This window comes from Saccostrea echinata, unplaced genomic scaffold (genome assembly GCF_033153115.1).
Source record: "Saccostrea echinata isolate AGI-Se365-2 ecotype Australia unplaced genomic scaffold, CSIRO_AGI_Sech_v1 ptg000056l, whole genome shotgun sequence".
NCBI lineage: Eukaryota > Metazoa > Mollusca > Bivalvia > Ostreida > Ostreidae > Saccostrea > Saccostrea echinata.
In genome coordinates this window covers 7,001,394-7,013,234 of record NW_026889805.1, presented here as the reverse complement: position 1 = coordinate 7,013,234, position 11,841 = coordinate 7,001,394, and the positions used below count along the sequence as shown (strand labels likewise).

The 11,841-nt window shown below is 35.0% G+C and overlaps 2 protein-coding genes across 2 annotated transcripts; both read right to left on the bottom strand.

The window, feature by feature from the left end:
* Positions 1-1,825: 1,825 nt before the first annotated feature.
* LOC133173357 (uncharacterized) lies at positions 1,826-4,561 on the bottom strand. The gene is made up of 3 exons (XM_061308342.1): positions 4,451-4,561; positions 4,185-4,286; positions 1,826-1,951 (listed from the first exon to the last, which is right to left on the bottom strand). The coding sequence occupies exons 1-3, from the start codon at positions 4,559-4,561 to the stop codon at positions 1,826-1,828; spliced, it is 339 nt and encodes a 112-aa protein (XP_061164326.1).
* Positions 4,562-8,874: 4,313 nt separating this feature from the next.
* On the bottom strand, positions 8,875-11,358 carry LOC133173356 (uncharacterized). Its single transcript, XM_061308341.1, has 4 exons — positions 11,231-11,358; positions 10,668-10,793; positions 9,450-9,551; positions 8,875-9,005 (listed from the first exon to the last, which is right to left on the bottom strand). The coding sequence occupies exons 1-4, from the start codon at positions 11,270-11,272 to the stop codon at positions 8,880-8,882; spliced, it is 396 nt and encodes a 131-aa protein (XP_061164325.1). The 5' UTR covers positions 11,273-11,358; the 3' UTR covers positions 8,875-8,879.
* Between the last annotated feature and the right edge of the window lie 483 nt (positions 11,359-11,841).

Here is an 11,841-nt window from a genome sequence, read left to right as displayed (position 1 = left end):
TCAAGCGTTGGAAAGCGTTAACATAGCTGCGTGGTAGTACGCCTGTAAAAGGTTCAGGGGGTTCAGATTAAAATCCTGGTCTAGTCTAATACATTATATGCCATCATGTTGCATTTTTTGTATGTACCTAGATATTGAGAGTGAAGAAAATAGGGTTGGTGGACAGGGGCTTTCGGCCTGGAAAATCAGTGGTTAGAGCATCTGACTAGTGATGCAGAGTCTCGGGTTCGATTCCCGATCCAACCATAGAATTTTTCCTTCTATTACATTTTTTGCACTTGACAGCACTTGAATTTACAAGTGAAAGTTCTGCCAAGAGAAAAGGAATCTAGGTTCTTTGTCTTGGAGCAAACACATTAAATGGAGAGGAATATGGCAGTTAGACAGGTTCGACCACAGGTGGTCAGATAGCTCAGTTGGTAAGGCACATGTCTAGAGTTTAGAGGGGGGGGGGGGTTCAAATTCGCGTTTGAAGTATTTTGTCCCTTCCTGTAAAATTTGCTGCTGTGTACCTACGATTTGACAATGAAGTTGTTTGCTTTGGCGAATTGTGGTGTTGGCCTGGCAAACTCAGTTTTGGAGCACCGGAATATAGATGGAAGGGTCCCAGATTTAATTCCTGCTATAGCCATAGATTTTCTCTGTTCCTATTCCATTTGGTGCCTTTTTTCACCCTGGTCTTGCAAGTGAAAGTACTGCCATGGGCAAAAAAAAATGTTTGGATGCGAATGCCTTCAAGAAGAGAGGAATGTAGCGGTCAGAGAGGTACGATCGCTGTTGGGACAGTTTACCTGGAACAGAGTATATGTCTAGAGTTCAAGGAACCCTGGTTTAAATCCTGGGCTGCTCTTTCTTATTTTCTCCGTTCCTGTTACATTTGGTTTGAATCAATGAATGAAGTGGTTTGGTCGGTGAATCGGGGTGTCGGCCTAGGAAGCTATGTATTGGAGGAGATGACTAGTCCCGGGCTAGATTCCCTTTCCTATTACATGTACATTTGGATTCCTGGACTTGCATTTGATAGATCTGTCAGAGGCAACAGGCGACAGGAAAGTATATGACAATCAGACAGGTTCAACTGATCAGACAGTTTCGATGAACACTCTTCATGTATATTATTGGTTTGTTTGTTGCTTAACGTCCCTCTCGAGAATTTTTCACTCATATGGAGACGCCACCACTTGTCTGTGGAGGGCTGCAAATTTAGACCTATACTCGGCACTCATAGCCATTGAGCAGTGAAGGATCTTTTTCGTGCCAGCACCTACTGCGACACGGGACCTCGGTTTATACGATGAAATGTATGGAGATAACGAACAGTATTCACGGTCTCATCCAAAGAACCGGTCTCCACGCCCCTCAGTTGAATTCGAATCAGCGACGTAAGGGTCAACTCTATAAACAGCGACTCGAGAGCAAATACTCTAACCACTAAGCCGCGCAACTGGTTTAACCTACGTCCTTAATATTAAAAACAAAATAAGACATTCTCAATTTATATAAATTCTAGCAGAAACAGAAAATGAAATGTTACAAACATACTGAGCTATTCTCAAAGGGATTTTATAGAGCATGCGCAGTTTGGATGCTTTGAATAAAATTTCAATGTTTGTATTTCTACTAAAGCGCATTCATCTTAACGTTTAATATACCGGTATGTGTACATGAATTAATTTACTGTTGGGGTGTTTGCTTAATTAAAAGGCACTTTTCAACAGTAAAGTAATGCACATTCCTGCATTGTATATATAAATACAATTTGTGGTAAATTTTGATGATCAATTACTAACAAACCAATCGGGAAAATATGAATATATATATCAGTTTAATTCAGTCTCATAGCGGTCAATTTTCCACAGAAGTGGGCCAAACCATGACTCATGGTATTGAGATCTGTGGAGGAGACGGCGGTGAAGGAGCCGTTAGCATCAATAAGGTCAATGGCGGTCTTCTACAAAGAAGTAAGCAAACAGCATAAGTATTAAAAAATATTTACATGTTTGTAAAACAATTCCTTCATGTCTTCTCCAAAGAATATTAGAAAATATTTTACTTTTTTATGTGGATTACATAGTTCGCCACGGTAAATATTGATTTGATTTACTTCTGTTATAAAATAAAATAATTTTCTCTATGTTATGAACAATATTAACCACCAAAACATCCAATATTTTTATGGTCCTATACTCCGACATTGAATAATTAAAAAAATCACAAGACTGCACCACTCGGATCACATCGGCCGATTCGTACCTCATCTAATGAAGTTTTACATACGCAATCAAAAACAATGGGCGATCCTATAAAACTATACATAATAGATATAGTAGTAATAGCAATTTTAATTTTCTATGGGAAAATCGCAATGTCAGAAAAATATGTTATTGAATTCGATGAAGATGACGAAATCATCCGAGGTTTGCCGAATGAAAGCTGAACAACGGCAAATTTTCATCAACACACATGTTGCAAATAAGTTCGAAATTTCCTGTTTACAAATTCCTAGTACACTTATAACTTTTATTTTTTAAATTTGTTTTCCTAGAGTGCATGGTATCGTTTTCCATCAGTTAGTTTAAGTCATCCTCCGATAGGCTTGCGAAACGTTTTACAACTGGCTCCAACCATCGCAGCCATTACTTGCATCCTAGAAGTGTAGTTCGTGACGTCACATTCACCGCTGTACACGCATGTCTTTGTTAGTCCCCTACCGGTGAAACCGGAGGGCACTATAGGTTTCCTCTGAGTCTGTCCGTCCGTCTGTCTGTCTGTCTGTCCGTCTGTCCCTCTGTCTGTCTGTCAGTCTGTCCCACTTGGTTTTCCGCACTTTTTTCTTAAACGCTTGCAGATATTGAGCTGATTTTTGGTATGTGGGTGTATCTTGATGAGTTACAGATCAAGTTTGCATTTCGTTCCGGTTCATTGATTTTTGACGGAATTACGACCATTCCAATTTTTAAGGGTTTTCCGCGATTTTTTTCTAAACGCTTGGAGATATTGAGCTGATTTTAGGTATGTGACATTACTTTGATTACTTATAGATCAAGTTTGCATTTCGTACCACTGCAATGATTTTTGACCGAATTATGGCATTTTCAATTTTTAACGGGAACCAGATTACACTTGCCGGTAGGGGACTAGTATTGCTAATGCAATACTCTCAGAATGCTTGTTAATATCGGTTATTAGTTAAAATCGGTTAATATGAAAATTTTCGAACAATTTGCTTTTGGTCCAACTTAAATGCCCTCTCCCGACTCAGGATGAAAAAATTGTGTCGATAGGTAGGTGTGAAATTTTTTTCTCAGAACATTTCAACATCAATGCTGAATTCTAAAATTCTATTTTCCGGAATACATAAAAAATAAGTGTTTCCTGGAGGTTGAAAAAAAGGTTTGAGTCGTTTTTTTTTTTATTTAGTCGGTCGGGGGAGGGCAACCAAACATTTTTTTTTTTAATTTGGTCTTGCATAGATTTTGTGACAAGAAGTAACCTAAATATAAGAGATCATGCATCCCTTTACCCACTGGATATCAATTTTTGATATCCCACTTTTTATTTCGATGTCTTGTGTCGCCTTGATTTGATATGAGTGCATTAGTAAGTTTACATTGAAGTTCGAGGTAAAATTCAAAAATTAAAGTTCAAGTTATATAATAAGTGAAAGAACCGGTTTCTACTCTTAAGTTTATTTCATTACACAATGTCTATAAATATGAACATTTTAATTGTCAACGAGTCCATGACTAATTATAGAAATGAACTCAATGACTACATGTACTGAAACCGTGAATAAGTTAAAGGACCAGCATTTTAGCTCTATTGTTGGTTATGCAACACAAAAAAAAAAAAAAAAAAAAAAAAAAAAAAAAAAACCAAAGACGGGGAAACGAAAGGAAATCAAAATGCGGTATTAATCGTGATGAAAAGAATCTATTTTTTACGATTGAATTTAAGTTTTATTTAACTCTCTAAAGGCTTCGGAACTCATCTCGCTCGATAAAAGTCATGTTCAATCAAAAACGATGGGTGATCCTATAAGACTATACATGATAGATATAGTAGTAATAGCAATTTTAAGTTTCTACGGAAAAATCGCGATGCCAGAAAAATATGTTACTGAAAAACACTGTAAATAAATCATAAAAATTAAATTAGTTTCCACGAATTGCGATGTATCTTACCTCGATGGTGTGAAGTCCAGTTGATGTGTGGATGCTGGTTTGTTCATCTGCTGTCAGCATGTACAGGTAACACATCTTATTGGTTTTTACTCCTAATGTGTGCTGTAAAACGTACGAAGTATTATGAAAACGTGTCTGAAATTTCTTCACTAGGCAGTATTTTCTCAGGAAAGAATGATCAAAAGTTGAAGAAAAAAATTTACCCCATTCAAATATTAAAACTGTTATAGAACGAAAGAATGAAAGATAGAGTTTATAATCTTTACCGAGTGTGCATCGTAGCGGAACATGAAGCTCTCGTTGATGTTGGGTTCGTGAGTGGGTCCAGTATGGTGTCCATGATGACCGTGTCCATGTTGTTTAGTTGTCATACCCATTGCCTATTTCAAATAAATTGTCATAGTAATATATTTTAAGATGTTTGTTGATTGTTGTGACGGGACGCATGACACTTTATTTCAACGGAAGGTTCGTACTACTGATATTTGGATTATAATAATTTTTTTTAACAAAGCAATGGGCGACTGTAAGAAACCTGCATTGCTTTTCACTTTTAAGATATGATAAATGAATAATTGTATAACAACGCTCTTCTCACAGAGTCCTGTGAAATATCTAAAAGAAAACATCACATGTTAAAAGCGCAAATTTTCATAACGTTTGTACAATTTCATTGTAGTTAGTTTTTTGGATGCTCAATTTTTATTGAATATGGCTTGTAATTTGCTCATACTCGGTATATAATTTCACGTTTGCCCAACAAAATCTGTTTTGTTCAAATTTGTATTTACATTTTCCCCTTCCAAAACAGAATATTTTTTGTACGTACATACATATGTACTACTCATTTTCATTACGCTAAATTATAATCATGTTTTCTTTTTCTGGTAGTGAATATGCAGTGAAATTGGACTACAATAAGGGTAGTGTTTGGGAGAATTTTATTTATTTATCTATTTATATTTTTAATAAAAACTTCGCCTACTAAAGAAATGAGGAAGCAGAAACAATTTAGATATCCACAACAAGAAAACAATTGGAGTTTCAAGCTTGGTGAAAAGAGTATCATGTAAAATGTCGGGCAAAATTGTGTCGATGATATTAAAAAGATATCTATAAATGTAATGACTTCAGACATGACCGAAAAAGTTATTGGTATATATGTTTAAACTCTTACCACAGAGGCAAGGCAAGTAACGAAGACAACAGAGAGCATCATCTTGTGTGTAGATTAAAATGTTCTGTTTAATAAGTAAGTCAGCAGGGGTTTTATAAGCATTCGGCATCATCTTATCTCCCTGATGTCACGCACTTTCTATATGGGTCAAAAGAAATTTCGAACTATGGGCAGTTACATCTCACATAATGTTCTAATCATTATATAAATTTATTGAAATGTGAACATTACTCGTATATGACGTCTATTTAGTCTTCACATTTCATAGCTACACGAATAATATTTTAAAAAATCTCAATAAAACAAGAGAGAAATCACGCAACATTTATGACGTCGCCAGGGACATAAATGTTCCTCCCGCAGCGAACGGTAAAAGGACATATATGTCCTTCCCGCAGCCAGAGGGTTAATTGTAAAAACAAAATACCATCGCTTTTTCATTTAAGAATACATAGGACAACCCCCCCCCCTTCCAAAAAAAGTAAGCAAATGATGGATTGATATATTTATTTTCACTGATTCTGAATGGAAATGGCATAAATAGTAAATCCCTAAGATATAAAGAAATCGTGTTTTCTTTGGTGCTGAAATAATGTGACATTGTGCTGTTTCTATGTAAATCTAAAAAATGCACATTTTACCAAATTTTCACACTTTCCTTGGCAAGTATTATTCAGATTACATACATGAATATATTTAAGGAATGTTTTTAAATTTTGTGTGAGATATTGGTGTGTAAATCACACAGACTTGTCACATAGGCATATTTCATGAAGCGCACTAGCGCTTCATGAAAAATATGCTTAAACGCAAGTCTGTGTGATTTACACGCCAATAATTCACACTAAACTTAAAAACATTTCTTATATTTACATTTTACATGTTTAAATGCACCAAAAATATACTCAGTGTTTGAATTTCTCGCTGCCCTATATCGTCATATTTTTACTAACGTCTCTGTAGTATCATTGTGACCTCACTTTAGCGCGAGTTTCTCCGTGTATATTTCTAAGCGTGAGTATACACAAAAATGGCTTTCAAATCAAATTCACAGTTGGCTTAGTAGAAAAACACAGCAAATGTAAATAAATCTTTAAGACATAGTGCTTATTTCTGAAAAAAAATTGTGTTTTTTTATCCTTAAACGTGAAATATTACATTATCCTGGTTGTTAAAGAATAAGCTTTTTAAAAACTTATGACTACGAAACATTTAAAAAAAAAAAAGGATGGACTATTCTCTCTCTGTCTTTCAGAACTAATACTTGATATCTTAGTCAAATGAAGACCTTGTTCCAATAATCTTTAGATTATAAAAAGATGATTTTTTTTTTATTTTTAGTTAATTTTTATGATAATGAAAAATGTGCAGATAGCGAACAGTGATCGATTTCAAAAAATCTACAAATTCAAATCTGTAAACAGGGCATAAAACACAGACCCCGGAAATTCCAGAGGTGGGATCAGGTGCCGAGGAGGAGTAAGCATCCCCTGTTGACCGGTCTCACCCGCCGTGAGCCCAATGTATTGATCAGGTAGATGGAACATTCCGAAGTCAAATTTAGTATAAAAACAAAGGCCTTACAATTGATATGAAATATGTCAGCCAAAATACGACCCAATGATGGGTTTTATTTGCTTAAAAGGTCATTATAACGACCATATAATTTACGAAATGCTAACTTTAAACAAGGTTGTTGAAATACCTGTAACATCAACTTATCTGTCAGTAGTCTGCCTTGGTTTAAAAATTGATCGTACTCAGAGGATGCTCTAGAGTATCGAATAAGTTGGGAGACGTAAACACCATATGCAGGTGATTGCAGAATATTACACAAATAAGAAAAGTTGTCGATGAAAAAATTGAAGTCATCTCGTTATATCATACAGTTTAGTTGTTAGTTGGTCCTTATCATCTATCGTCAGTAAAACTTTCAAATATAATACAGATGTGTCAGACTCTGTGGTTTTTATTTCGAGATTGCTGGGAAACATCATATGAATGGGGGTATTACTGTTAATTGATGAGGCGTTGTCGCTTTATCTGAATGTTAAATTGAAGGCCACAGTAAATATTTTCTTCTCATGTAGAGGTTTCTGAATAAATTTTGCTTCAAAGGAATATAAAAACAGGTCGGCTAATAAAGGGACACACATAGTAACCATCAGTATTCCAACAGTTTGTTGGAAGACCTTGTTTCCGAAGACTACATAGAAGTTGTCAATGAGGAACCCCAGCATCCTTTTAATATCAACTTCAGAGTACTTTTGAGTAGAATCAGATAGTTTTTAACAAAGTTATTCTGTTGATCACCAATCAGAAGATACGAAAATTTCCGAGTTCCATTTTTATTGAAGAAACGTTTGTCTTTGATTTCAAAAAGCCTAGTTTTTAATTTATCGTGAGGAATAGTTGCATAAAGTGTAGAAAAGTCGTACGTGTTGGCTGGCTATAGAAAAAAAAACAGCGATTTAATATTTTCTAAAAGTTCTTTGGAGTTTTTGAGAATCTACATCTGATTTACACCACTTCTGGAATATGCTGTAGCGCAGTGCGTCCTGAGTTTCTCCTTTATAGCAATTAATATTTTTGCAAGGAGTAAATACAGGGGCTTGGTACATGTAGATCATTTGCTGGACTCTGCGATGTTACCTTGTTATAAGGCTTTTTATGGAGTTTAGGAATCCAGTATACATGTAGGTAGGGTAGATCGAACTCACCTTGGTTGACAGGAAGTTAAAAGTTTCAATAACTGAAATGTGATTTTGAAGAATTTCATCCTTAGAGAGTGAACTGTTAGTACAAGTTGGAATTAAAACCAACTTTAAAAAAAGATATAATATTGAGCTTTACAAAGACAATATTGTTACAAGCCTTACCTGCTGGAACCATTATGATAGCATATTGTTTATGTAGTCTTTCTTTTATGAATTAAATGGCATTAAAATATATAGCTCCTCTTGTCACAATATGTTTGATACGTCTATGTTAAATTAACTTGTATATCCCAAGGCTTTCCAGCTTAATTATGAGGATGCGCATAATATGCCAGGATTATAACTAATAGATAAAGTAATTAAGTTAAAGATCAAATTTCTACCCGTTCACCCGGATCATGCTTGAGGATTTCATGTCTTACAAATCGATCTTGTTAATTTCAATATTTTAATCAATATCACAGAGCTTTACTAATGACAATCTTCTCTTCATTATGTTCGTGTTTCTTTTGAATTCTAAGCTAAGTAACACTTACCAATATACTTTGTTAATAGGTTATAAACAAAAAATGAATAATTTTACTATAAGTAAGGTCTTTGACTGCATGGCTCTCTTGTGGATACTGTTGATCTATAGAAAGTTTGCATTGCAAAAATTTGCGTATGAAAAAACATAGATGCCTTCAACGGTGAAATTATGTACTACATATATACACACCGAGGTGAAAATTTTTCCCTCCCCTGTGGGGTAGGATTTGATGATTTACTGACAAACCGATAATAAAAATGTGATCTATTGATTTAATTCAATCTCATAGCGGACAATTTTCCACAGAAGTGGGCCAGGCCATGACTCATGGCGGTGAGATCTCCGGAGGAGACCGCGGTGGTGGCGGTGTTTGCATCAATGAGGTCAATGACGGTCTTCTACAAAGAACAAGGCAAACAGCATGAAAACTCAAAGATTCGTGCATTTACATAAAACATTTCCTGTCATGTGTATTAAGTTTCATAAATATTCGATTCTTGTTGGAAACAACTGAATTCGTCAAAACACAGCAATTTCACTGGTAAATACACTTAGTTTTTAACTGAAATTTTTAAATTTAATTCTTTTAAAATATCAACTTGTATCAATTTCATCAAAATTTCAACAGAATATATCTGGTGCCAGAAAAATGTGTGATAATGAAACACGTATACGTATTGAATCAATGTATTGTACATGTGTACCTGTTGACAATTCTCTCAGCTATGAGGTACACGAAACTTACCTCTTGATTATTGAGAGATTTATTAACATCCACTGTATCTTACCTACATCGAGTCTTGTTGATAAATCTCTCAGCCATAAAGGACATTGTAGCTTACCTCGATGGCATGTAGTCCGGTTGATGAGTGGACGCTCGTTTGTTCATCTGCTGTCAGCATGTACAAGTAACAGTTCTTATGGGTTTTTACTGCTAGTGAGTGCTGCAACAAATTACATTTTCAGAACTTATTTGAAAATTTTGTCTTAGAGAGAGAGAGAGAGAGAGAGAGAGATTTGACATAAATATGACTTGCCACAGTTTGAAATACAAACACCTTTCTCTATTTGGTACATGCATTTGTTACAATTCTGAAATAAAGCATCGTAATTAATACCACTAAACAAGTACTCTGACGTAGATATTTAAAAACTTTGAGTTCTTCATTCAAATCTCTACGAAGTCCTTGAAGACCAGGTTTTCCAACAATATATTGGAATTCTAATGGGTATAATTGTGTCCCATTATTAGCAGACTTGTTTTTGTATTATTATGAAGCAGAATTTATTCATAATCGTCAACATGAAAAGAAAATGTCTCTTGCTGTGACCTTCAATTTGGCATATTGTGTTCAATTCATACGTTGTTTCCATACATTCCATTGTACTCGAAATAGAAGAGTCTGACATATCTGATTATTTTACTAGAAAAAGACATTAATGGCAAACTAACAACTAGATTTTATAACAAACGTAACGACTTCAACTTTTCTATCGTCATTTTCCCTTATTTATGTAGTTTCGTATTTCTATGTTTGTGCATCATGCATTGGAAGGTTTAATTTGAGGTGTTAACCATTATCACCTATTTGCAGTTTATTTCTCCCAATTGATTCGATACACCGGATCGTGTTCTTCGTACGAACGATTTCTAAAACGAAGCAAATAAGTTGATGATACAAGGGTATTCACAATTTTCTTTAAAAATTCTATGGTCGATACGATGATCTTGTTTGCAAATATAATCTGTCGTTAAGACGAATATTGACTGAAATTTTTCATACAAATTGACTTGACCATTATTCTCATATTGAATCGGCTACTTATTTCTCCGTTTACCCGATAATGACAAAGGGCACGTGGTGGGTGTGGTCAGTCGACAGGTACTCCCCCGAGACACCTGATCCCACCTCTGAGGTTTTTAGAGGTCCGTATTTGCTCTGCCCACAATTTGTATTGTTTCTCGGATTATTGAGCATGATTGCTGTTCATTATCTTTAGATTTCATTAAACAAGTATCACAACAATTAATGGTAGCAATGAGTAGAACGTGTTTTTACCGAGTGTGCATCGTAGTGGAACATAAAGCTCTCGTTAATGTTGGGTTCGTGAGTGGGTCCAGTATGGTGTCCATGATGATGTGTAACATGACCGTGTCCATGATGTTTAGTTGTCATGCCCATCGCCTGGTTTAGAATATAAGGTAACATCTTTTAAGGTAGTTAGATTTAATGCAAATGAGATTACTAAATATGGTCGGACAATAAATTTACACGAAAGAGGAAAGCAGACCAAATCCATCCAGTTTCGGTAGCTTGTGTAATCTTACTACTCACCAAACTAACAGTTGATATATAACATTTAAAACCAAGTATTTCCAAAGGAAAAGTCGGTTAAATATCGCTGGGTTTAATCGGGGTTCATGTTGCGTTTGATACTGTTAAGAAGTTAGACTCCTAAAAAGTCATCTCGTTATTTGTTAAGAACATCAAAAAAATCCAGACTTTCGGAAAAATGTTCCAATGCTAGAACGTTTCTTGAAATGCTTTGCTTAGCACCTGTACCTGTACAATTGTAATTTTAAACATTCCAAAAATTTGTTAGATTTAAGTGTACATCTTACCGCAGAGGCAAGGCAAGCTACGAAGATTGCAGAGATCATCATGTTGTGTATGGACTAAATGTTCTGTTCAACAGAAAAATCAAGAGGCCTAAGGTTTTATAAGAAATGTGCACAACCTTATCTCTCTTATATCACGTTTCTTTTATTTGGGACACATGAAAAGTCGAACTAGGTGCAGTTAGAGCTCACATAGTATATACTTATCATTCTATAAATATATTGAAATGTGAAGGATGAGGACCTCACTTTGCACATTGTTTATTAAGTCTTCACAGTACGGCCCTCACATTACATTCTTCTAATCCCCGAGAACTGAACAAATGGAACAAAATGCTTATCTTAATCATCTAGTTCTAACCAGTAGATAGACAGGCTCTGACCAGTCATAAGTGGTCACGCTGCTTTTATAACAAAGAATTTACCATAAGATATATTTCTCAGCTAGTTTCATGAAACAAATTTTTGGTCACAATGCTTTTCTTTTTCATGTATCACAATTGTGATGCTTTGTTTTTATGACTGACATAAGAATGAGTTTACCTATAAAATTAGACGAATATACATCAAAAGGTTTAACGAGAAATTAAAAAAAGAATTAATGCAATATCAGA